Source organism: Peromyscus californicus, unplaced genomic scaffold (genome assembly GCF_007827085.1).
Source record: "Peromyscus californicus insignis strain IS unplaced genomic scaffold, ASM782708v3 Scaffold_12__1_contigs__length_115047231, whole genome shotgun sequence".
Taxonomy (NCBI): Eukaryota; Metazoa; Chordata; class Mammalia; order Rodentia; family Cricetidae; genus Peromyscus; species Peromyscus californicus.
This window is the reverse complement of record NW_026294413.1, coordinates 55,099,367-55,127,362: the sequence shown is the minus strand read 5'-3', so window position 1 is coordinate 55,127,362 and position 27,996 is coordinate 55,099,367. Positions and strand designations below refer to the sequence as shown.

At 38.6% G+C, this 27,996-nt stretch overlaps 1 protein-coding gene across 1 annotated transcript; it reads right to left on the bottom strand.

Moving 5' to 3' along the window:
* Positions 1 to 64: 64 nt before the first annotated feature.
* Positions 65 to 23,627, bottom strand: Adamdec1 (ADAM like decysin 1). Its single transcript, XM_052734240.1, has 14 exons — positions 22,635 to 23,627; positions 20,635 to 20,753; positions 19,265 to 19,341; positions 18,151 to 18,229; positions 17,706 to 17,782; positions 9,449 to 9,635; positions 9,193 to 9,249; positions 8,146 to 8,217; positions 7,711 to 7,880; positions 7,274 to 7,355; positions 6,473 to 6,603; positions 4,556 to 4,730; positions 2,139 to 2,224; positions 65 to 926 (listed from the first exon to the last, which is right to left on the bottom strand). Exons 1-14 carry the CDS (start codon positions 22,720 to 22,722, stop codon positions 920 to 922), a joined length of 1,407 nt encoding a protein of 468 aa, XP_052590200.1. The 5' UTR covers positions 22,723 to 23,627; the 3' UTR covers positions 65 to 919.
* Positions 23,628 to 27,996: the final 4,369 nt, after the last annotated feature.

Sequence of the window (27,996 nt, the reverse complement as noted above, 5' to 3'; positions counted from 1 at the left end):
TCACTGTTTTTATTGATAGCATAGTTTATTACATCAACCAATGAATGAAACCTTACCTTTCCATTTCCACTAAGTTGCAAGCAACACAGATTTCTTAAAATAAATCTTACACCTGACAGTAAGAGAAAACATGAGAAACTATTTGATCAATGAAAAGTGTTTGGATGTAACCAATATTCCATGAGACAGCTAAGCAGGGACACTTGGGGAGGTAGACAAAATGAGGAACAGCAAGGGACTAGGCTCTGCTCTTCCTACACTAGCGAAGAGATTTAGGGTCAAATTACTTGTCATTTTGCAGTTTGGGATTGACTCAACAATGCAGTGGAGTGTTTTGAGGAACTTCAGCAAAGGTTCATTTTCTTTTGTTCTGCAAAGACTGAAACTAAAACCACATTTTCAAGGTTCTCACATTCACACTGCAGATAAAACCTGAATGTATAGACAGCATCTCACATCTATTTACTTGTTGGCTAGACTGGTAAAAACACAGAAAGCAGAATGGAAAGAGGTCTTCCTTCAGGGTCTACTAGAGATTGGCTCCAGGAATACCCAGATACCTAAATCTTTGGACTGGAGGTTCTTTATAAGAACTGGAGTATATTTGCTTACAACTACTGAAATTCTTGTAAATGTTTTGTCATCTTAAGACTACTTCTAACACCTCATCAACAAAAAATGCTATGCAAATAATTGTTACACGGTATTATTTAGGAAATATTGAGAACATGTCTACATACTATAGATATGCGTGTATTTTGGGATGTTATTGTTCAGTGATTGAACCTACGGATTCACACATGGCATTCAGAGGCCAGTCTACATAGAAGCACAAAGTGAAACAAGGCAAGACTCCTGGTGTATCAGCTTCTAGACTTTTGTCCTGGCAAAGAAGCTTCTCAGCGAAGTAGACACTGGATCATTCTCTAATTAAAGAAAAACAAAATACAGAAGCAATGGTTACTATCTGGTAAAATATTATAGACTGATACAAATGGAAATGTATAGACTTAAAACAATCCTAGCAAGCACACTCTGAGAGAATACATCAGTAGTTTCATGGTTCAAGAAGGAATGGAATTCACCAACTTGTCATAAATCCCACAGTATTTTTCAGAATTAAGACTAGAATTTAAATATCTAGAGTCCAAGCTCAATGTTCCTCCATTGATACTGAACTTCCCATTTTACATAGGAAGAGGGCGTCGTTCTATCATTCCAGCCCTCCAAGGAACTAAGATTTTGTTTGGTTGCTTTGTTCTCCTTATACATTTCTCTACATGCTGCTTTGAGTCTCGGCATGATTTCCAGAATTCTCTGTAGAGTGGATCCACATCACAGTTCACTGAAGTATTCAACGCTGCTTAGTAAGGAGAAGAGGGCTCTCCATTCTCCTTTGACCTTGTTCCTTCCTGAGGAAGGACACTGAGTGCTGCTGGAGTTGGTCATTTGATTTTACTCTCCCTGCAGTTTTAATTCCTGGAAATGTCTGAGAAAAGGCTCAGAACAACTCTTTCCCTCTTGTGTCTGTCTCCTGAATCCCAGTGTTCTCATATCTGTTGCTGTTGCAGATTTTATATACAGAGGCTATTTAACACCCAAACAAAAACCTAAATCCCAAATGCCAAGCTATTTGTTTCACTACCCCAAATTACACTGATCTCCAGGTCACCCTAAAACAAAAACCTGGATTGTATTCCACGGAGACACTTTAAAAAGAACAAAACTGTCAAATCTTACACTGAGTTCTTAATGATTATTGATTTTCTGACTACCTTATTAACAATACCTATCATTTCTAACAGAGGATGAATTGTGCTTATCAGTCAAGTCTTGTTAGAAATACACTTTAATTCTTTTCATACTAACTATGTTAACTATAGGAAATTACACCAATTTTAGCAGAAGTCCCAGGAACTCTCATCTTATAAATGTCAGGGTAACCCATTTTCTCATACATGTATGACACAGGCTTGATTTTGTGTGTAATGTATTCCTGCTTCGCTACAAAATTAAGTCATTTAAAGGTGTAGGTGAACTTTGTTTTTAGTATGTTATTGAGCCCAGCAGGATACCTTTTTGAAATCTGAAAGAAAAGTGAGAAGGCCTTTGGTGAACTTGGACAAGATGGTACTCACGTGATATGGTTGGATGCTTCTTCTTCACAGTCAGTTTGAGATTTCAGCCTACATGTCAGGGGCTCACAGCAAAGGTTGGTACATTCCTACAAAAGAACAAACAAAACAATCTCTGAGTTTAGTACAAGAGAACAGTGAAAGATTTTCTTACTTTGTAGAGTATACTTTATTAATTATTTGAGAATTTCATAGAATATATCTCGATCATATTTAGCCCTGCTATTCTCCCTAGTTCCCTCCAGATCCAACCCGTTCCTTTCCATTCCCTCTCAACTTTGTGTCCTATTTTTGTTTGTTTGTTTGTTTGTTTTGTTTTTGAGACAGGGTCTCTCTATGCAGCCCTGATTCCCCTAGAACTTCCTATGTAGAGTAGGCGGGCCTTGAACTCACAGATCTGCCTACCTTTGCCTCCTGAGTGCTGCCTCCAGAACTGGTTTTCTTTTACTTTTAATAACCCATATTCTACGAAGTGAGGGTCCATCCACTGCAGTGCAATCAATTGTTATAGGGATAACCAACTGCTTTCTGATTGGACACAGGAGGAAACTCTTGCCTGGCACTGGAAACCTGGCCAAGAATCCATGGCCAAGGAGTTTACAAGACTGCTATTGTTATCCTGCTAGCTGGACACAATCAAACTTCCCACTGAATTCATATTTCTATGCCCATGGATTAGTGCAGCTCTCAGGCCTTATCAGAGAAGTTAACCTTTTTAAACCTATTTGCTCTGTTGTACCAATTCCAGTGACCATAACCAGGGAGAACTAATGATAGGAAGAAATGCTGCACTCAGTGAACACTGTCATTAAACATCAAGAGGGGAAAAATCACAAAGAATTTCCTCAAATGAATTTTGTCTAGAAGGTATTGCACTTAAATCTGTTGAAATTTTCAAGGATGAACATTGCTGTACTATCCAGTGAAAATAGAGGAAAATTTTCAAATTAAAATGAAATTTTTTAACCATGCCTGGATAATAATGTTATTGAAATGTGTAATGATTACACACACACACATGCACAGATGTACACATGCATGTGCATGCACAAACATACACATTTATATTAGTTAAACTCCATTTTATCAATAGAATACCTGTATTTCAACTATGAGTTTTCTTAGTCCAAAATGTAAGGTTGCCTGATCGTACAGATTAAAAGAAATACAATCCACCAAATTAAGGAACAGCTGCTGATATTTTGGTAAGTAGCAAAATTAGTAGATAATTTTGGCAGCCAAAATTGAAGCATTTAAACATGATTTCCTATTTATGTACACTGTGGATAAATGATAGATCATCATCATAAAGAAATATAGGAAACAAATAGCAAAAAAACCCACCCAATAAAATAAAGGATAGAGCAAAGAGTATCATGTTTATTTATGGGAAGTTTACTAAATACCATGAGACAAGGGAAAGATATATATGAAGATATAATAACTAAAAAGTATAGACTGTATTTTCTTGTGTATGGGATGTAATTACCTACATAGAATAAATTGGGGTCAACTCTTAAAGATATTTGATAAGTCACTAAGATAATAGTAAAATGACACTATGGGTAATAATAATAATAATAATCAATGAGTTATATCCTATGTCAAAAAGGAAACCTTAGACAGCACAAAAGAAAATATGAAAATTCTTCCAAACAAGTAATCAAATTCTAAACAATTACATTAAGAATCTGATACACAATTTGAACTTCTGAATAAATGCTCTGATGCACAGAAACCTAAGACACTTTCTGCACTGTCAAAGAGCTGTCAAAAATCATGGCTAGATCACAAGTTTCACATGGAGTCATCAGTTATTAGCCTGAAACTTGGAAATTTCCCGGTGACTACAAGGAATGCGGCAGGCTGTGGGTAACTGCTCCTTCTCTATATTTGACTTTGTGCAATCGTGTTATAAACAGATGCTGGTGGGTTTTTTTTTTCTTTTCTTTTTTTTTGTGTGTGTGCATGTGCATGTGTGCTTTTCACAGGGTGGTTAACTAAAATGAAAAGCAAAGCACTAAGTACTAACAAATCTGTGTCACACTCAGATATCAAGTTCATCTCCAGAACTAATTTCCAAACATTGCGAAAAGAAAAGGGGTTTGGAGAGATGGCTTAGCAGCTAAGAGTCCTTGCCAAACAATCTTGAGGATGAAGCTTCAGATCTCAAAACCCATGTTTGCCAGTTCAAAACCACCTATCTCTCTGATTCCAAGGGGTTTGACACCCTCTCTTGAGTCTCCATGTTATGTGTATGCACATAAACATGTAAACTCTCCCTCACACACACAACACAAATAAACATAAAGTCTTTTAAAGAAGAAAATGGAAAATGAAAGTGTATAACTTTTACCCCAGTAGTTCGTTCTGCTTTAAAATCTTAATAAATACACCTTCAAACCTCATGTATTTCATACCTCAGGAGAGCCACAGTCACAGCCTTCCTCCACTTCCAGAAGTTGGTTCCCACAGGTTGGTTTTATTATATTTTTAGGACTAGGTGCCGACAGCAGACACCTTGCATTTCTAGATGAAAGGAATCCTTGAAAGAGTGAGCGGCTGGCAGTACTGAAATCCTTGGGGAATTTTGAACTGTAACAGAAAAAATAGTATAGCATTATATACGGTATAGAAGCTTGTGACTGATAAGTAAGTAGAAAAATCTAATGAATCTCACTGTGGGACCCAGTCCAGTGGAAACTCCAAATTTAGTCACTGTCCAGAATATCTCTATCCCGCCTATGGTGGGTGGTCATCTGTATCCTGCCTGTGGGGGGTGGTCAAATCCATGCTGTCTATATTGAGTAGTCAAATCCATGCTGCCTATGGTGGGTGGTCATCTTTATCATGCCTATAATGGGTGGTCATCTCTTATCCTACCTATGGAGGGTGGTCATTTGTATCCTGCTTATGGTAGGTGGTCATCTCTATGCTGCCTATGGTGGGTAGTCATCTCTTATTTTACCTATGGAAGGTGGTCATCTCTATCATGCCTATGGTGGGTGGCCATCTCTACCTTACCTATAGAGATGGATTGCCATCTCTATGCTGCCTATGGTGGGTGGCCATCTCTATCCTGCCTATGGTGGGTGGCCATCTCTATGCTGCCTATGGTAGGTGGTCATCTCTATCCTGCCTATGGTGGGTGGTCATCTCTATCCTGCTTTTGATGGGTGGCCATCTCTATCCTGCCTATGGTAGGTGGTCATCTCTATGCTGCCTATGATGGGTGGCCATCTCTATCCTGCCTATGGTGAGTACCCATCTCTATGCTGCCTATGGTGGGTGGTGAAGCATGTGTAGTATTCTAATGGAATGTTTTCTCTGAGTGATCCAGAAGCAGAGAGGAGAGAATTTAAGTCCTCATTGTGATGGTCCTAGTTGCATTTCTCTGAGAAAATACCCTGAAAAAAGCCAACTTGGAGATAAAGGGAAGTCAAAACAGCTAGTCACATCACATCCATCAAGGGCAAAGAAAAACGGATGCATGCACGCTCGCTTGCTTGTGCTCAGATCTATTTCTCTACTCTTATGTAGTTCAAGACCCTTTTCCTAGGGAATAGTGCCACCCAAAGCCAGCTGGGTCTTACCACATCAATTAACTTACTTAAGACAACTCCCAACAGACCCATAAGTCAACCCAACATGCAATCCTTCATTGAGAATCTGTTCCCAGATGATTATAAATTGTGTCCAGTTAACAATCAGACACTAAAGTTAATACAGGTAGGCTGCATGCCCAGCAGTAGATGACTAACTGTAACAAGAGTTCAAGATTATCCAAAGTAACAAAAGAGACGAGTGTTACCATTGTTATCATCTACTCAGCTCACACTGAGGGCTGGCCAGTGAGAGATGACAATCATGATATAGTTAAAGGAAATAAATGGAGGTTCCTATGATCTACAGGCAAACTTTCAATTTGTGAGCATCTCAAGAACAAAAGATGCTATATCCATTTTTTTTTTCTATCTGAAGTTTTGGTAAAGTAACTGGAATTATCAGATAATAAATAAATATGTTAATCAACTGCTCAGTTGATGATGGTGATAAAGATAATATCTTGGCTATCTTGGAATAAAATTATCATCATAACCAGGATAGTGTTTTTAGGTTAAAATGATGTAGTTACCATACTAATAAACTCTATGGTGGGATATTTAGAAATCTTAATGAATGATCCTTGAATTTGGTAAAATATATGCATGAAGAACTCGCAGGTTGAATGAATAGGATACCCAACCTTTGTGAAAAGGTGCCCCTACCACATATGCACAGTACATTTATTTAGGAATGGGGATTTTTCTCTTCACTTTGGAATGATACCATCTTACCTCAGGTACTGATTCATCACACAGCTGCCAGAGGGACACTTGGTGCTATATACAACATCCCTCATACCAAGGGCATGGCCCAACTCATGGGACATCACTGCTACGAGAGCCACATTATTCTTTCCTTTGGCCTGGACAAATAGAAGAACCTGTTACTTCTTATTTTATTCAGCTATTTCTCAGTCATTGTCAATGTGTAGTGTCTAATATGAATACTTGGGAGAGGAAGAATAGTGTATCCTTAAGTTCATTTTTCTGCCATTGCTTTTTGCCTAGTGTATTTGAGATGACTGGCTCCTAAAAGCACTCAGTGCTCAAGTTCAATCAAGAATACTGAGTTATTAAATACTGCATTCTCGGTAAATGAGGGTTAGATTAATTGCACTGTCTATGGAAAGTACTATTAGATGTCAAGGCATGGACACACATCAGTAAAAATGTGGTTGTAACTCTTATGCCACTGATAGCAGTGAGCACACGATGCCTCACATGTACCCTTTTCCTTCTCTGACCTCTGACCAGCTATATCAAAGGATTCATTTAGAGCTACTTGAGGCCACATAGGGACCCTGGCTCCCCTTTTTGTCTCAACATTGTGGTCCACATTCTTTAATACAAACTGAAGTATGAGGCCTTTGTCAAGGCTAACATTTCACAGTCCACAGACTCTTTAGTGCAATGGTCAAAAATGGTTTCATTTCTAGTTTGATTTATCAATTCAGCTGATTGCTCTGGTAGAGGACATAATTCTCGTCTTCATGGAGATGGAATCACAGGATATCTCAGTAGAAGTGTACAAACCTCAACAACAGACACTGAAGATGTAGAACACAAGGAATTCGCAGCTGCCATTCCTGCACGTCTATAGAGGAAGCCAGATCCACTGTGTGAAAGGTAGAGAGGCACCATCACAATCTGACTCTGGAAACCAACAACTTTGGTAATGATGTTATAGATCCCTCTTGGTGTATCCTAGCCTTCTGTATGTTAATGAGGGCCCGGCACAGCTTCTGCCATATCACAGACCCACAATTACAATTGCATTGAAGAATGTGTTTTGTTGATCTTATAAGGACCTTCACATAATTCATGTGTCAATTTCTAATAGTAGTAAGTGGTAATAAAGTTGTTTACAACTTATTGAAGAGATATGACTGAGCAGAAATTCTTGTCAAGAAGTCCTGGAGATAACCACCCACTCTGCCATCATATCCCTGCCCTGGCAAGAAGGAATTCACCTGAGAAGCTGGGCATGGTTATGGATCTTCTTTTTTCCCAGAGTAGAGTAATGCCATTTCAGGAAGTTTTGGAATGTGGCACCAATCCTGGGTTCCACCTTTATCTTATCACTGTCAGACCAGATTTCCATATCCACCAAAGACACTTGAATATCTATGGTTTTGTAAATCTGTGGGAAAAAACATTTTTTTCATTAAAACACTCAGGATTCGTTGTAATATTCTTGGTGATCACAAGTAATAGATAAAGGGACACAATAAACATCATCATTTTCCATCTTGAAAACAGAAATTCTAGAAGATGCCTTTGTTACTGTATATGATTTTTGACTTGATGAGCTCTCACCCTTAGATGATTCTTAGCCCCACACAGTGGAAGTCACAGGGAAGACCCAAGCACAGACATGGACATATACATCATGACAAATGCCTTACCACATTGAGCAGATCCATCACCTCAAACACAAAGCTTCTTATCCGAGTCACATTCCCGTTATACATCTTATACTGAAAAATAGATAATATAAAAATACAAAATTAAAATAGAAAATTGAAGTGAGAGGCTGATGGGTATAGGATTTACAGGTTTTCTTATTCATCTTTAAGTTGAATACTTTAAATCAATAGTTTAAAGTTGAATACATCAAATTAATAGTTTAAATATTTTGCATTCACTCAATATTAATTCAGATTTGATTATGAGGCAACATAAGCTCTAGCTGCTTTATATTTATGTTTCTATAAGCTATATATAGTTTTGTGTTCATATTTACATAATACCTATTAAATTGACATTTATATTTTATGGTAAAATATTAAAACAATCTAGTACTTTAGTAAAATATTTTTCTTTAATTTTTTATATAGGTATGTGCCAGTTAGCTTTTGTCAACTTGACGCCACATAGAGTCACCTAAGAAGAAGAACCTTGGTTGAAGAATACCCTTCATCAGATTGGCCAGTGGGGATCCCTGTGGAGCATTTTCTTGATTGCTTATTGATGTGGGAAGGCCCAGTTCACTGTGTGCTGTACCAGCCCTAGGCAGGTGGACGCGGACTATAGAAGAAAGGCAGCTGAGCAAGCCAGGGAAGCAAGCCAGCAGCAGCGCTCCACATGGTCCTCACCTCGGGTCCTGCCTAGATTTTCTGCCTTGGCTTCCCTTGACAACTGGCTGTAAGCCAAATAAACCCTTCCCTCCCCAAGATGCATTTGGTCATGGTGTTTGCCACAGCAACAGAAAGCAAACTAGAACATAGGTAAATGGTATTAAGTCTATTGCTGTTATATAAATATTTGGTGACTGATAATAAATGGGATGGGATGGGTGAAAACTGTTGTCAACAAAGCAGCTGAAGCAGCCAAGAAATCTAGTTGAACAAAAATGCATTGCTAACTAAAAAAGTTCATGGCTTCTTTTACTTTTAAGTTGACTTGTAAGTTGAGAGAACTAAGAAAGAGGTACAGCCATCTTTTGTACTCACAAAGGCATTATCCAACACCAAGAAGAGATCAACATATTTCTGTTCTTGAAGAAAGTCCTGTTGCAAATAACAAGAGAACCTCATTAATAATCATCTCTACTCACATCTCTATTTACATCTTTCCCTCCAAAATAATTTTTTAAAAAAGAAGTAAATAGAGGCTTTGCATATACCAGTCATTCCTGAATATATTTGTGTATCTTATATCCTTGTATAGACAGTCAAAATTCATAGGCTGTAAGAAAGCTATACTCACATTTGAGCTGTTTAAGGACCTGGAAATTCTAAAATGGCTTCGTTTCCTGCCAGCATGCTTCTCACCATGCTTGTAATTAGCTGTGTCTGCTTCCCCCTGGATGATTGGAAGAACAGCATGTTCTCCCTCATCTGTGCTCTGTAGAGGCTTTATCAGATATCTTTGATCATGATGTGTGAAGTACCCCCTGCGGGATATAAGGTTGTGTTTTAGGATGACTTGCCATGCCCATTCATACATCCCACTCAGAATAGAGTGATAACTCTGCTTCAATTCCAGTTTTACACATAGATCTTCAGTCACAGACCTTGCAAATGACAGGTATTCATTCAAATTACAATCAGCATTTGCCCAATATTGAAAGGAAACCTGTGTCATAAGGCACTAGGGTCAAAATTAATAATGGGATCTCATGAAACAGAAAAGCCTGTGTAAACAAAGGACACCATCATTCAAAGTAGCAGGCTGTAGAATAGGGAAAGATTTTTACCAACTACACATCCAATAGAGGGCTAATATCCAAAGTATATAAAGAACTAAAAAAAAAAGATATCAAGAAAAAACAATTTTAAAATAGGATAAAGATATAAACAGAGAATTTTCAAAATAGGAAAATCAAATGAATGAGAAACACTTAAAGAAATATTCAATATCCTTAGCCATCAGGGAAATGAAAATCAAAACTGCTTTGACATTTCATTTTATACCTGTCAGAATGGCTAAGATCAATAAAGCAAATGACCATTCATGCTGGGAGGGATGAGGAGTAAGGGGAACAACTATCCATTGCTGGTGGGAGTGCAAACATGTACAGCCACTATGCAAATCAGTGTGGCAGTTCCTCAGAAAGACAGAAGTCAATCTACTTTAAGATCCAGTTAACTTGGCCACAAAACAAATCTAAACAGATACAAAACAATTGGAATAACCTCCTGTGTTCTATCAGACCACCATGGTCTAAAGTTGGATTTCAACAACAACAAAAACTACAGAAAACCTGCAATCTCATGGAAACTGAATAATACTCAACTGAATCACCAATGGGTTAAGGAAGAAATAAAGAAAGAAATTAAAGACTTCCTAGAGATCAATGAAAATGAAGACACCACATATCCAAATTTATGGGACACTATGAAAGCAGTACTAAGAGGGAAATTCATAGCACTAAATGCCCACATAAATAAGTTGGAGAAATCTCACACTAGAGACTTAACAGCATACCTGAAAGCTCTAGAACAAGAAGAAGCACAGTCTCCCAGGAAAAATAGACGCCAGGAAATTATCAAAGTGAGAGCTGAAATCAATAAAATAGAAACAAAGAGAACAATACAAAAAATTAATGAAACAAAGAGTTGGTTCTTTGAGAAAATCAACAAGATAGACAAGCCCTTATCCAAACTAACCAAAAGACAGAGAGAGAGCATCCAAATCAACAAAATCAGAAATGAAAAGGGGGACATAACAACAGACATTGAGGAAATCCAGAGAATCATCAGGTCATACTTCAAAAACCTCTATTCGACAAAACTGGAAAACCTGAAAGAAATGGATAACTATCTGGATAGGTACCACACACCTAAGTTAAATCAAGACCAGATAAACTATTTAAATAGTCCAATAACCCCTAACGAAATAGAAACAGTCATTAAAAGTCTCCCAACCAAAAAAAGCCCAGGACCAGATGGTTTCAGCGCAGAATTCTACCAGATCTTCAAAGAAGAGTTAATACCAATGCTCTCTAAATTGTTCCACACAATAGAAACAGAAGGAACATTACCAAACTCCTTCTACGAGGATACAATTACTCTAATTCCTAAACCAAACAAGGATACAACAAAGAAAGAGAACTACAGACCGATCTCCCTCATGAACATTGATGCAAAAATACTCAATAAAATACTGGCAAACAGACTCCAAGAACACATCAAAACAATTATCCACCATGATCAAGTAGGATTCATTCCAGAGATGCAAGGGTGGTTCAACATACGAAAGTCCGTCAATGTAATACACCATATAAACAAACTCAAAGAAAAAAACCATATGATCATCTCACTGGATGCAGAAAAGGCATTTGACAAAATCCAACACCCCTTCATGATAAAGGTATTGGAGCGATCAGGAATACAGGGAACATATCTAAACATAATAAAGGCAATTTACAGCAAGCCAACAGCCAACATCAAATTAAATGGAGAGAAACTCAAAGCAATTCCACTAAAATCAGGAACGAGGCAAGGCTGTCCACTCTCCCCATACTTATTCAATATAGTACTTGAAGTTCTAGCCAGAGCAATAAGACAACATAAGGAGATTAAGGGGATACAAATTGGAAAGGAAGAAGTCAAGCTTTCCCTATTTGCAGATGACATGATAGTATACTTGAGCGACCCCAAAGATTCCACCAAGGAACTGATACAGCTTATAAACACCTTCAGCAACATAGCAGGATACAAGATCAACTCAAAAAAATCAGTAGCCCTCCTATATACAATGGACAAAGAAGCGGAGAAGGAAATCAGAGATACATCACCCTTTACTATAGCCACAAATGACATAAAATACCTTGGGGTAACACTAACCAAGCCAGTGAAGGACCTATATGACAAGAACTTTAAGTCCCTGAAAAAAGAAATTGAAGAAGATGTCAGAAAATGGAAAGATCTCCCATGCTCATGGATAGGCAGGACTAACATAGTAAAAATGGCAATCTTACCAAAAGCAATCTACAGATTCAATGCAATCCCCATCAAAATACCAACACAATTCTTCACAGACCTGGAAAGAATAATACTCAACTTCATATGGAAAAACAAAAAACCCAGGATAGCCAAAGGAATCCTGTACAATAACACAACTTCTGGAGGCATCACGATCCCTGACTTCAAGCTCTACTATAGAGCTACAGTAATAAAAACAGCTTGGTACTGGCATAAAAACCGACATGTGGACCAATGGAATCGAATTGAAGACCCTGACATTAATCCGCACACCTATGAACATATAATTTTTGACAAAGAAGCCAAAAGTGCACAATGGAAAAAAGAAAGCATCTTCAACAAATAGTGCTGGCAAAACTGGATATCAACATGTAGAAGGCTGCAAATAGATCCATATCTATCACCATACACAAAACTTAAGTCCAAGTGGATCAAGGACCTCAACATAAATCCAGCTACTCTGAACCTGCTAGAAGAGAAAGTAGGAAGTAGTCTTGAACGCATTGGCATAGGAGACTACTTCCTAAATAGAACACCAGTAGCACAGACTCTGAGAGAAACAATCAATCAATGGGACCTCTTGAAACTGAGAAGCTTTTGTAGAGCAAAGGATACGGTCAACAAGGCAAAGCGACAGCCTACAGAATGGGAAAAGATCTTCACCAACCCCACATCTGACAGAGGACTGATATCCAGAATATATAAGGAATTCAAGAAATTAGACATCAAAATGCCCAACAGTCCAATTAAGAAATGGGCTATAGAACTAAACAGAGAATTCTCAACAGAGGAAACTCAAATGGCCGAAAGACATTTAAGGAATTGCTCAACATCCCTAATCATCAGGGAAATGCAAATCAAAACAACTCTGAGATACCACCTTACGCCTGTCAGAATGGCTAAGATCAAAAACACTGAAGACACCTTATGCTGGAGAGGATGTGGAGCTAGGGGAACTCTCCTCCACTGCTGGTGGGAATGCAAGCTTGTACAACCACTTTGGAAATCAATATGGCGCTTTCTTAGAAAATTGGGAATCAATCTCCCCCAAGATCCCGCTATACCACTCTTGGGCATATACCCAAGAAATGCTCAACCACACCATAAGAGCACTTGTTCAGCTATGTTCATATCAGCATTGTTTGTAATAGCCAGAACATGGAAACAACCCAGATGCCCTTCAACTGAAGAATGGATAAACAAAATGTGGTACATATACACAATGGAATACTACTCAGCAGAGAAAAACAATGGCATCATGAGGTTTGCAGACAAATGGATGGATCTAGAAAAAATCATCCTGAGTGAGGTAACCCAGACTCAGAAAGACAAACATGGTATGTACTCACTCATAGCAGGATACTAGACATGAAACAAGGATGACTTGTCTGCTACTCACATCACCAGGGAGGCTACCTGGAAAACAGGACCCCAAGAAAGACACAGGGATCACCCAATGACAGAGAAATGGAATGAGATCTACATGAACAGCCTGGACATGAGTGGGGGTAATGAAAGGCGAGGGTTGAGGGAAAGAGAGCTTGGGGGAGCGGGAGATCCCAGCTGGATCAACAACAGAGAGGGAGAACAAGGAATAGGAGACCATGGTAAATGAAGACCACATGAGAATAGGAAGAAGCAAAGTGCTAGAGAGGCCCACAGAAATCCACAAAGATACCCACACAACAGACTGCTGGCAATGGTCGAGAGACAGCCCGAACTGACCTGCTCTGGTGATGGGATGGCCAAACACCCTAATTGTTGTGCTAGAAACCTCATCCAACTACTGAGGGATCTGGATGCAGAGATCCATGACTAGACCCCGGGTGGATCTCTGGGAGTCCAATTAGCGAGAATGAGGAGGGTTTATATGAGCGAGAATTGTTGAGACCAAGGTTGGATAAAGCACAGGGACAAATAGCCAAATGAATGGAAACACATGAACTATGAACCAATGGCTGAGGGGTCCCCACTGGATCAGGCCCTCCGAATGGGTGAGACAGTTGATTGGCTTGATCTGTTTGGGAGGCATCCAGGCAGTGGGACCAGATCTTGTGCTCATTGCATGAGTTGGCTGTTTGAAACCTGGGGCCTATGCAGGATTGTTTGGCTCGGCCTGGGAGGAGGGGACTAGACCTACCTGGACTGAGTCTACCAGGTTGACCTCAGTCTGTGGGGAAGGCTTTGCCCTGGAGGAGATGGAAATGGGGGGGGGGTTGGGGGGAAGGTGAGGGGGACGGGAGGGGGGAGAACAAGGGAATCCATGACTGATATGTAGAACTGAATTGTATTGCAAAATAAATTAAAATAAATTAAAAAAAAAGATCCAGTTATACCACTCTTGGACATATTTCTAAAGGACACTTCATCCTACCACGAAGACACTTGCTCAACCCTGTTCATTGCTGTTCTATTCATAATAGCCAGAAATTAGAAACAACCAAGATTTACCTCAACAGATGAATATAGTTTTTTTTTTAAATGTGGTACATTTACACAATGGAATAGTACTGCACTTTAAAAAAAATGACATCATGAAATTCGCAGGTAAATGGATGAGAGTAGAAAAAAATCATCCTGAGTGAGGTAACCTAGACCCAGAATAACAAATATGGTATTTATTTGTTTATATGTGGATATTAGCTATTGAACCAATGATAATTAAGCTACAATCTGTAGAATCACAGGTTAGGTATAAATTAAAGTGCTGGGGGGAAAGATCTCTCCAGGTAGAGTAGATAGTTATAGATGGATGAAAGAGACTGAAATGGGAGGTTCAACAGGGGAGGGGAGAGAAGAGAGGATGAACAAGGTAATATGGAGAGGGATAGCTAAAATTAAGGGCCGTTTGAGGGGGAGTATAAAAACTTAGTACAGGAAAATGCAGACATATGTGAAGGGGATCTAGATGAAATCACCAAATAATTGGGGAGACAAAGCCCCAATTGACTATCTCTTGTCACAAAACAAAGCTTCTCAGGGATTAAATAACATCTAATTGAATTGTTGGGCAAAGGGGTCTCATGGGAACCCCCAAATAACCCACACTGTTGCCAAGGATACAGGTTGTTCTCCACATTGACAGCTAGGTCCCATTGCTAAAGACAGCACTACACAACTAATTGAATATGGAGAAGTGGACTTGGTGCCTACATAGAGCCTTTACCACTATAAGCTGTCATCTTTGGTACAGGAAGGTGCTCTGCATGCTACCAAAAGAGAAATGTAAACACCAACAAAACCCCAAACCCTTTGATCTACAATGGTGTTCTGCCTGCAAGATATGTTAGTGCAATGGTGGCGCAAAGCTTGCGGATGTAACCAGCCAATATCTGATTAGACTTAAGGCCCATTCCATGAGATACTTGACACTGCTTAGGTGACCAAGAACATGAGACTAGATAGCTCAGGGACCTAGGGTAAAGTCAAATACTATTGTTCTGAAAAAAAATTGTCGATATGAAATGATTCCTAATGACATTCTGCTCTACTCATAAATCAGTGTCTTGCTCAGCCATCATCAGAGAAGCTTCCTCCTGAAGCAGATGGTAACAAATACAGAGACCCACAGCCAGACATTACACAGAGAGTGAGAGACCCTGCGACACTCAGTCCTAAATGGGAAGTCTTGGTCAAATTCCTCCCCCTCAAGGCTTAAAAGGAACCCTGAGGAAGAAGAGTCAGAAATAGTGTAAGAATCAGAGGGGATGGAGGACACCAATTTAAAAAGATCTTCTAAATCAGCAGGGTAATGCACATGTCAACTCACAAAGGCTGAGAGAGCATGTGCAGGGTCTGCATAGGTCTGCAGCAGATAGGGTCCTAGAGCTAAAAGGAGAAGTGGACACATGTCCCCATCTCCAACTCAGAAGCCATCTCCTTTGATAACCACTTGCGAATGAAAATTCGGCTTTCTCCAAGGGAGTCTCACTGGGGAAACAAACTACTCTTAAGAGTAGGCTGTATACCCAGCTACTTGCCAACAGAAAAGGAACTCAATGTTATCATTGGAGGTTTTGTCTCATAATTCCATGTTAGGGCTTTAAAATACATACATATGTGTATGTATACATACATTTTTTATTTTATTTTATTTTATTATTTATTTTTTTCTCTATTTTTACCTTATACGTCTTTGCATATGTATTTATGGTTTCCTATTTAGTGGTTTTTACAGGATTCCTGAGCGTGAGAGTGAGTGGGTGTCTGTGTCTGTATCAGTTTCTTGTGTCTCTTCTTGGGCTCTTTTCCTTCTGGTTTTTTGTTTTATCCTATTCCTATGTATTAGTTTTTGTATTGCCATAGTATAGTGTCATATAGTATAGTATAGCATAATACAGTACAGTATTGTATAACATAGCATAGTGTAGTATAGTATAGTACAATATAGTATAATTATCCCTTAGAATCCTGTTTATTTTCTAATAAGAGACAGAAAGGAGGTAGAACTGGATGGGTGGAGATGGTGGAGGAACTGGGAGGAGTAAAGTGAGGGGAAGTCATAATCAGGACATATTATGTGAGGAAAAGGCTATTTTCAATAAATGTAAAAAAAAGTGAAATCTATGCCATTTACCAGAGTAGCCTCAAGAATTAATAAAATAAAGTAATTCCAAAGAATTTGGAGTTAACACCATGAGTCTATTAAATATTCTCCAACAGTTTGCTTATTCATTTGTCAAACATTTCTTGACAGTTTCTATGAACAGAGTGGAGAACGGAGTAAATGACTATTTAGACACTCAGAACTCTAGAGAGAACAACAAAAGGTTCATTTAGAACTGCTGGGGAACAAACTGGGACTAAGAATAGCTTAAAGACTCCTTTTCTCTGAAGATAATTAGCTTAGAACTAGAAAGTTACTCCATATGTTGATATATTGTAAAGCCATTGTAAACGCCAGCAAGAAACTATGTCCTGGAGGCACTTTGATAATGCAGAAAAAGTGATGTCATGTTAAATATGAATCATGCTAGAATAACAATTACATGTTTTATTTCACATTTTAATCACAAGAGAGACTTAAAAAAACTACACACACGACATGTTAGTTAAGAAAACATAGCCGGGCGGTGGTGGCGCACGCCTTTAATCCCAGCACTCGGGAGGCAGAGCCAGGCGGATCTCTGTGAGTTCGAGGCCAGCCTGGGCTACCAAGTGAGTTCCAGGAGAGGCGCAAAGCTACACAGAGAAACCCTGTCTCGAAAAAACCAAAAAAAAAAAAAAAAAAAAGAAAACATGACAGACACAAAAGATACCAGGAGTGAGGTAGATGAACTTGGTAATGGACACAGATGTGGTTGAGGTCCAGTGTTCAACTTTGACAGAGCTGGGACTGACTTCTAGAGCAACAGTTAATGAAGTGACTGTACCACGATAGTTTGCTCTTCAGTTTACCATAGAGTCCAGTGGTTTATGGATTAGTGGTGAACAAGAACAATCCAAATAGTAAGAAGGCAACAGAAGATATGGGGAAGACTTAAGGCTGTGTGACAAAAAGTCTCTTAGTATTTAATATGCTCTATGACAGTTCTCACCTCAATCCATCACATGTACTGATACTGGCAAGAGAGTCCCTTGCATTCAGGATGTGGCCTTCGTAGTAGCAGGGTTTCTGGGGTAGAAAATATATTGCACTATTTAAATGTAGACATTTTACACACACAAACACACACACACACATGCACGCACACACATGCAGGCACACACACATACAAAGTAAATAAATAAATACACAAATAATAAATAAATATTTTTAAATGACTTTAGTTAAGTTTATGGGGATGTCTAATTGGGTGTGTAGGTACATTAGCATTGTGTGTATGAGTGTTACTGTGCGTCCACTCTTATCTTTGAAAAGTTGTCTCTCTGACCATGAATAATCACTTATCTTCCCAGTCATTTGATGCATTTAAAAGCTATCCTCAGGCCTATGTATTTTACAAGGCAAATGGCCGATCCCAGGATGGATTCAGAGCCTACCACATCCTGAGAGCGTCTGGTCGCCTCTTCTCCTCTGGCTGAGTAAGATGTTTCAGTACAGTCTTGCCCCAGGAGATGCCTGTGGAGAGTAGAAAGCTGCATAATGCACTCATGATACCAACAAATACTGATTTATCTGTCATCATCTTCTGTACTATGGGAATAACTGTGTATACCGAGTTGACTTTTGACCATTGATCTTTTTCCAACATTGGGACTTTCCTAGTAAAATAAATCAAAGCATGAAGTTACACTTATTAACCCAAATAGGGGAATTCACTCAATTACTTTTCACTTGCAGATTCATCTTCAAACATGAATGGGTAGAGTCTTGATGGGATTCTTTGGAGCAAGGACAGGGACTTTGGAGGGTGCTGAGTCACAGGTATGGGTAAGAGACCAACAAAGGAGGCTCACTGACTGTTAGAAAACTCATGATACCCCTTCTTTCTTCCCCCAGAATCTATCTCTAGGTTGTGTACCCTGATTCAGGCTTAGGGGTAATCTTGTGAATGTATGGGTGGGTGGGGAGGTCTCTGTATGTGCATGTTTGTGTGTAATTGCATATGTTGCAGCATATACATGGAGATCAGAGGACAAACTCCTATGTGAGTCCTCACCTCCCACCTAGTTTGAGACATCTTTATCTCTTGTCTCACTGTGTAAGACAAGCTAGCTTCTGGAGGGTCTACTGTTTCTGCCTCTTATTGGGCATAGCAGCCCCTGTGGACATTTGTGGGTGATTGTCTTGGGTGCCTTAACTAATGTGGGAAGACCAAGCCTGAAAGTGCACTGGATGACACCATTCCTGGATTTGGGGCCTTGGAGTGTTAGAATAGACAAAGTTAGCTGAGCAGGAAACATGCTCCCATCCTAACTCTCCTTCTGACTGTGGGTGAGATGTGACCAGTTGCTTCAAGATCCTGCCACTGTGATTCCCTGCAATGATGAACTGCAGCCTGGAACTGTAAGCCAAAGTCACCGCTTTCTCCCCTAATATGATTTTGTCAGGATATTTTATCACAGCTGCAGAAATAAAGCCAAAGCCAAGAAGTGTCCCAATATTCTGATAATACAACCAGTGGCTGGGCTTTCAGGAAATAATTGTCCTTACTTGGTTCTCTTCAGGTGAAAGATAATTTCTTCTCCATTTAGTATGATCTGATATTGAACTTCAGGCGCATATTTTTCCTGAAAATATTTAATAAAGTAGTTATAAGTACATAGTTCTCAGCCAACCTAAAAATGATAACACACCAATTATGTACACTATGCATTAAAATAGCAGAAATACAGAAGTTTAAAGCATTTCTCTTACATCTTATCTCCTATATCTAAAAAAATGTAATTTGTATATTAATACGGATTCCTAAAACATAATCACTTGACAGCCACACACATTAATCTATCTCTATTCTGTGACACAGAGACTTGTCATTTGCTTTAATGCATAATATACTATCCTGTGTACCATAAGAACTTACCAACAGGACAAGAAAGCATCATATCTTGAAATATATTTCCATTGAAATATACTATAAAATGGTTTTAAAAATCCACTAAGAATTAAGTGATAAATATTACAGAATGAGGAAACATTGGCAACATGGTAGAATACCTTTCTACATTGCAGAAAAGTATAATCACTGGGGAGTGGGTGGGCGAAGAGAAGGCAGGAGTATGAAAAGGCTGAAAGGAAAGAATGTCTCCTTCTAAAACTATCTGTCTTGCTTGTGAGTCCTTTGCTCTCACAAATTTGAGGGCACATCCAAGAAGCTTTGCCTTTATTGTCAAGTTGGGCAGTTGCTTCTCTGATGTTAAATTATAACCAGGTCCTGAGAAGTCAAGGCTGTCTCTCCTCCACAGAGTTAAGATGAGACTGCTGCTCAGGCCACAGCACCTGTGGCAGCCCCTCCTCTCTCACAGATACTGACACTGGCATCCTCCCCAGAGCACTGTCTGCAAAGCTTTAGCTAACAGACTTCCAGGTGTCCAGATTGCCCACCTTAGGAAGTAACCTTACAAACTGGGACATTTTGAAGGGCTACTACTGGCCAAGGATCCTGTTCCCAGCCTCCTTCCTTGCTCTCTGGGAATCAAAGAGCTTGTCTGTAGACTCCTGTTGTAGAAACCCCAACTTCCTCAGAAACCTGTAAGAGGGAACCCCTAAACTTTCCCCTTGAGCCTGATTCCATTTCAGAGACCTGTCATGTCTATCTTTGGTGCTGGGGCATGAACTCCCTTAAGACATCTAGCCATGCTGTTGTCTGCCTATTTGTTTGTCTGTGGTTTAAGGATGTTTCTGATAAACTTCATACCCCAAGAACCCTTCTGTGTCCCCCTTGAGCATCACATCTTAGAGTCTTCAAAAGCTTAGCTCATAGAGGGACTGCGAGATGAAGCTGCTGGAAGTTGACTCTGATATCACACTGCTCCCCAAAGCCCTTCATTTTTGTCCTCAGGGGATTGTGACACGTGACTTACCTCTTTGGCATCGCTCTCTGTCTGATTGTGCTCGGATCCTCTTCTGTGTGAAAAGGGTAATTTTTTAGGACGAACTATTTCATGGAGCTTTAATTCGGGGGCCGACTTTGTATCTATCACTAGAAAAAGCCAGAAAACTTTGGTAAGAAAGACTGACAGGGTTCTGACTTGTTTGGCCCATTGCTTTGTCCTGTGGACGTGAATTAACCATTCAAAACAGACTGATTGCTGCCCTGCCTCAATTTCAACCACAAAGGATTGTTTCCTGTCTCCCTACCTTCGAGAACAACATGGAAAACTGTGTACCTCCTTGTAGAGAAGCAGTTCATCTTGCATTAAGAACACTGATTGGTAAATCAGGACTCCGCCTATAGTAACTGGGGGCATTCCTTTGCAGTCCTCTTCAATTTGCAATTTCTCTGACCACCCTCTCTAAAAATGAAGATTTCCATGTGCAAGTAACACTTTACTCTTAGGAGAGACCCTATTCCCAATGATTTCATGCCTCTGTTGACAATAAGCCAAGATGATCTTTCTTTACAGTTTTACCCTCAAAACTGTAGGTCTCACAGGATATAAAGCTCTTATTGACCTTTCTCAGAGAAAATTTAAAGAAATGGAGAGCACATGGGGAAACTTTTTATAATAAAAGGTTCTTCTTAATGTACTTCAAGTTATGCCAGATAGATAGTTTCTCTTGTTTACAAATGGTAAGGAAAGAAATGATTCAGAGTCAAAATTTGTGACTTGCTGTCCTAGCTAAAAGGCTTAATGAAAGTCACTCTGCCTTCCTATCCCTTGTCTATATAGATTAGTATAAAAGCTGCACGTATAAACTGTGTGAAACTCTGCAGCCCTGTCACAGAAAAATGAAAGCACATCTTTTCTCTTTTTCAGGAATTCTGCAATTGTTCACATAGGCCAATCAGCCCATTGAATGCTTGTGTTTCCACAGCTTTGAGACAGAGTCTTATTAGGGCAATCAGAGTTCTTTAGTGGTGAGACACTTAACTAAATTATTGTGTAAATAGCAGCCATAATTGTGACCACAGAGTTCACTGATTAAATGGACTTAAAAAGATTTCATTAGTATATATGTATACATGATGCAATTATTGTCAATGTTATTCTACTGATGTTATTCTACTTTACCATCTCTTTGGGAACCTCATGAGGGATTAACAATGTAAGAAACATATGAGAAATACAAAGACTACAGCCAACCCTAGATCAGAACCTTTGCATAGGATCATTGAACAAGTAGTGACTGTTTGAGCTTAGATAAATTCCTAGTTGTAGTCTTCAACTGTTTCAGCAGAAGATTTACTATGTACATGTTTGTGAATGGAAATGTGCAGGCTCCCAGCATCTGACTCTTTAACATGATTATGATACCACCACTAGCAAGATAACCAGTGATGGCATTGATGCACTTCACTTATACGTAATGTAGTAAGGAAACAGATAATGGTTATCAAGTTGTTGGTTAATCTCTCAATAATTGGCTTCGAAGGGAGAGTTACCTTTCCAGGAGTTTTCTTTTGACTATGCCCTACTACTGAGAATCCTTCCCTACTACTGAGAAATATCCCAAAGTACCAATTCATAAATAGCCTTGATTAATGACTATGTCAATACAGTTTCACTTACTAATATAAATGTAAATAGAAGAATAAATCAACATTTGTTTCATCTATTTTGAAAAATGTCATATATACAAGCATGATTTTTATTTGATGAAGTATATGAGATTTGAAAAAAAGTGAGCTTTAGAATACATGTTTCACATGTGATCTAAAAAATAACCATCATCCATATATATGTATGTATAAACTACTATGAATGTATATAAGTATATAGTTTACTTCAGGAGATAAAGACACAAGAAATACACTGTGTAAACTGTACTGACCTTTGCATTGTGAGTGAAAAGGTCATTTTTCTCATGTGTATACTCATCAAATAATCTGATTTTTTTCCTGTAAGATGTCTACACTTACCTTGGGTTTGAATGATGAGCCAAAGGACAGAAAGCAGGACCCAAGACATGCTGGCTTCTGTGGGTAGCTGAGGGGTCCCAGGCAGCATACAGTTATGCTCTCTCCAGTGGCCAGTTCTGTCTCCCTCTAGTTCTCTTTAGGAGTTGAAAAGGAACATAGAGTCTCGAATTTTACTTGTGAGGTTAATGGATGTTTCCTAATTGTGTTGTGGACTGGCCAGTGAACTGCAGCATCAAAATCCTGAGAATGTCCCTCCCTTGAGAACAATGTTTACATCTGTAGGGAGGCTCATTAAGGGCTCTCAGCTGGGCAGCTGCGTGCCTGAGTTCTATCCTGATAGGATTATGAAGGCTGAGACTCAGGGCCCAAGCACTAAATTAAACACACGTTTGCAAATGTATAAAATGTCACTATTGTGCCCATATTTTAAGAAACTGGCACAGAAAGTATGCCGTCTTTTAATTTTTTTCTTTTATTTTACACATAGGGGTACTTTGCCTGCATGTATTTCTGTGCACTACACACACATGTGTGGTGCCTACTGAGGCCAAAAGAGGGTGTTGGGTCTCCTGGAACTGGAGTTACAGATGGTTGTGAGTTGCTATGTGAGTGCTGGGAATTGAAATCAGGACCTCTGGAAGAGTAGCCAGTGCTCTTAACCACTGAGCCATCTCCCTGGCCCCAAGTGTGTCATCTTAAAAACAGCACCGGGCAAAATCTTGCAAACTTTAATAATAGAAACTTCTCTGTTTTTAAATGTTAAAAGGAGATTCTGGTAATATTGACTACAAAGTTTCTTTCAAAGTACCTATGAGGTGAGACAGACACGTAGGCATATGCACACACATACAGAACTGCAAGGAGACTTACATGTGTAAACAGTCTGAATAGTGTTAGCTTTACCCCAACCGCATGCATATGAATCTGTTTGAACTATACAATGAACTCTGCTTCAGTCAAAGCAATATGTCTTTCTGATTACCAAAATGTTATATATTCATTCCTTAAACAGAAGCATAGAGAAGGATAATAATTAATCAACTGATGGCCCAACAGCAGGAAATGAACTCTGTTGACATGTGCACAGTTCAATTTCATTTGTCTTTTATGCAGTGATATGGAGAGACTAGTAGAAGAATGTCGATCCCACTGAATAAGAACTTTAAGGCACTTGATATTTTTGCATAGCATTACACTGTAAGAATCTTGATGATATTGAATAGTAAAACAATACTGGAAGGACCTTTGAATATTGCATGTTACATGTAGCTATGGGCATTGTTTTGACTCTTAGGATTAATTTCTAAAAATGGTAATACATAGTTGAAAAGTACAGATCAGTTGGAAGTTATTGTCCCAAAAATGACTCAGTGACTTTAGGCAGTTGGCCCCACACTAAACTTCCCCTGAGAAGACTTCTCCTGCCTGCAAGTCATGACTTCTAACCGCTGACCACACCCTGTTGTCACACTTGAATCTGTCTGTCCTTGTGCGTCCTCTTCTTCCTCTTGAACTGATGCTGTGCAACCCCATATTTCCTTTTACTGGTCCAGAAGATAAGCAGTTTTAACCTTTCGCAGTTGTTATGAAAATATTAATATTGTATAATAATTTGTCTTTCAGCATAAACTACTAAGAAGCTCCTGGAATGTCTTAACACTTACTAGTTTCCCATCTTGCATGTTACTCTCAAGTGTTTTAGTATCAAGGAAACTGAGAGAGCAAGCAAGAGGGTACATGGGAGATACTGGATGGAGGGGAGGGAAGGGAGAAAATAATGTAATTATATCTTAATTTCAAAAGTTAAAAAATAAAAATACAACAGTAACAAGAATCTTTAAGAAAGAACAAGGAAAAACAAGGATGTAGGCCTGAGAAACATTTAGCTCATAAAACTGTCACACTCGCTGACTGATTAGCTGAAGCAGCAAGGGACACAGAGGTCTGGAACGAGTTCCAGTACTCAGCTTGACAACAGCATGTGTTTTATAGCTGGCAAGTTCCCATTTGGTGCCTTGATAAGAGTTGAAGTCTGTCAGCCCATCAAAGACAGGAGATGCATCTCTTGCTGTGCCCTTGAGAAGCACAGCATTTTGAAGATCAACGTTTAGCAACCTTCATTGAACAGACACTCAATGCAAAGACTTTGAAAACAACTCTTTGGGACCCTTTTGATGTTTACCAGATAGCTGAATATCAGTCTATAAATTAAAAGTGTGGAAATAACAGTGAAGAAATTGTTTACTAAGTACATCTGGAGGAGATGAGAAATGGCATATGTACAAATGTTTTAATGTTGAATCTGATTTTCAAGAATCAACTAAACATAGACCTTAACTTATGACCATAAAATTAAGGAATTTTAACCAACATCCTGATTACAGAGAATTCTGTTCCCATAAAGCTTGCAACATTTTTAGATATTTCATAATAAAGTATTTTGGGTGTTTTAAGTTGATGTCTAAATATCGTCTAACTAGAAATTGAAACAGAATTTGCACGTTCACAAAATTATAATAATCCCTTATATATTTAAAGATTTTCACATTTTTAAAATTGTTTTTAATTTTAACAATAACAATGAAGTGTAAATTCAAAGACTATCATTCTCATTGTATGTATTACTCAAAGAATTTAAGAGATGTACTCCAGTTTTCATGGACTATCTTAAGTATATGTCTCTTAAGTCATTGAGGTGGAAAAAGGGGTAATTGATATCAAGACCAAAGTACCGCAAATATTTGATTGTAGACAATTTTCATAATGACTTCAGTTGTCTCTATGATGACGTCTATACCAATACTATTTGAGTGGACAGGAGTTAATGGGATGGCTGACAGGTTTAAGGTGGGAAGTAACGTCCTTTCTCTGAAGTAACTGCCCAGGAATTTATTTGCTCTTGACTGGTGTTAGGATAAAGATAGACCCATTGCCTAAGCTGGTACAACAGGACATTGGAGTTACTCAATGAATTTTTCCAAGCTGAACTTGTCCAAACCTCTGGGAATCCATAAGGAAGTGAGTTGCGTAAATGATGGTCATAGCAAGCCACTGTACATCCATAGGTAAAGACTACTGTAATAAACATGAAAATGCATGTATATCTTAAGAATGCTGATTTACTTTAGACATACAGTCAGAAGTGGAACAGTTAGATAACACAGAAGACCAAATTTTAAGTTTGCAAGGAGCCTCCATAGATTTTTAGACCAACAAAAAATGAGTGTACTATTGTTTGTAAATGCTTACTAATCTACATCCCCCTCTACCAGCAGAAAGCTCCTGTCTCCACATTCTCTAGCTTTTGTTATTTTAGTAATAACTATTCCGAATGGGGCAAGATGACATCTCAGTATAATAGTCTTGTTTTTCGTTACCCTGTGGCTAACTATATTGAACTTTGTTACCTATCTGTTGGCCACTTGCCTTACTTCTTTTAGAAGAATCTACTTGGAACATTTGTTCATTTTAATTAGGTTGCTTGCTCTTTTGGTTCATTTGGAGCTCTTTTTATAAAATTCAGTCTTTTGTCAGATAAGTAGTAGTAGCCAAGTATCACCTCCCATGCTGTAAGCTTTTTCTTTGTTCTGCTGATTGTTTCTTCCACTGTGTAGATTTTGAGTTTGATGTAATCCCACTTGGCTGTGTTTCCTGAGCTGTTGGAATCATATTATTGAAATGATATCCTTGCTTATTCCAGTCTCTTAAGTATTTTACCCACACTTTCTTCTAGTAGTTTCAGAGTTTGGGGTTTTATATTTAGGTCTTTTATCCATTGCATTATACTATAGTAGAAGATGAGAGGTAGGGGTCAAATACTAACATTCTGCCCATGAATAATTTCCCAGCACCATTTACTGCAAATATCATCTTTCCTGTGGTTTAGTTCTATTTTTACTTTTTGAGTCAGTTCTCTATGGATGTGTGGGTATGTTTCTTGGGTCTCTATGCTGTTCCAATGATCTGAGTGTTCTTCTGAACCTAATACCATGCTGCTCTGGTTACATGGCTCTGTAGTATGTCTTGAAATCACATATTGTGATGTCTCCAGTTCTGGTTTCTTCACTTTTCTTGAACTTTTTGGGTTTCTTTGTGCTCCTATGTACATTTTAGGTTCCCTGTCACCATCAGCAGAGTTTGTGAAAAATGTCACTGCTAATCTGATGGAGAGTACACTGAATGTGTAAATCGTTTAGGTAGTACAGCTATTCCACCAAAATTGTATCATCCAACCCATGAATGCATGTGTAGATGGGTATTTTTCCATTTTTGTTGTTTCAATGTATTTCATTTTTATAACAGCTTATTTCTTTTACATGTGTCTATCAATATTTGCCTAAAAGTAACTATACCATGTGAGTACAGTTCAAATGGATTTCAGAAGAGGGATGGCCGTTGGCCACTTTATTGGTACTGGAAATTGAAACCCAAAAAGCAGCAAATGTTCTTAACTGCTGAGCTATCTCTTCAGCCCCATCACTTCTATTTACTAAAATATAGTCTTCTTTTCTTTTCCTTTCCTAAATTCTCTGGCTAAGATCTTCCTACAACGTTGAATACATGAGATAAGAGTTGACATCCTTGTCTTATCCTTGATGTTAGAGGAAATGGTTTTCCCCATTCAGCATGGTGTTCGCGGTGGGTTTGCCATGCATTTCCTGTTGTATTTATCATAAATAGGTTTTAGTATAGTGAGGTACAATCCTTTTATATATAACTCATTCAGAGTTTTAATCATGAAGGGAATTTCATCTTAAGCTTATTCTATGCCTATTTATATAATACAGATTTTTACATTCATCTCTGCTTATATGGTATGCTATATTTATTTTGTATATGTGCATTTTTGGTATAAATCCTGCTTGGTCATAATGAATAATCCTTTCAATGCTTCATGGGATTCAGTTTGTGAATGTTTTGTTGGGGATTTTGCATCTGTTTCTCTGGGGATGTTTATCTGTAGTTTGTTGTATCATTTTCGGGTTTGGCAGGAGTAGAGGAGTTGTTTAGAAGTTTTATGGCGTGCTGGCTCTCCCTTCTTCTTCTGATCCTTTGCCTAGATTGGGTAGACTTTCTCTGGGAATTCTCTTGTTTTGTTTGGTTTTCATTGATATTTCTAGGTTAATGGTGTCTTCAAACCCAGTCTAGGCAAACAGAAAATTCAGGGAACTCAGCACCCTATGATTCTTGCACTCTGAGGTCCAGAAGGCCTGCCTTCTGCACTTTATGTTTACAGTCTTGTGTTTGTTTTGTTAATTCTATCTTGGTGGGGTTTTAGTCGTGCTTTTATGGGAGTAAGATGATATAGGACATTTACTACATCTATTTGACACAATTGTTCTTGAGGGGCTTATTTCTATCT

Coding starts and splice junctions, on each gene's coding strand:
- Adamdec1 (XM_052734240.1), bottom strand. CDS start 22,722: ATGCTGCCTGGGACCCCTCAGCTACCCACAGAAGCCAGCATGTCTTGG. Junction 19,342..20,634: donor CAGAGAGCGATGCCAAAGAG/GTAAGTCACGTG, acceptor AAATATTTTCAG/GAAAAATATGCGCCTGAAGT. Junction 7,356..7,710: donor AACCATGCCCAGCTTCTCAG/GTGAATTCCTTC, acceptor CCTTTCACACAG/TGGATCTGGCTTCCTCTATA.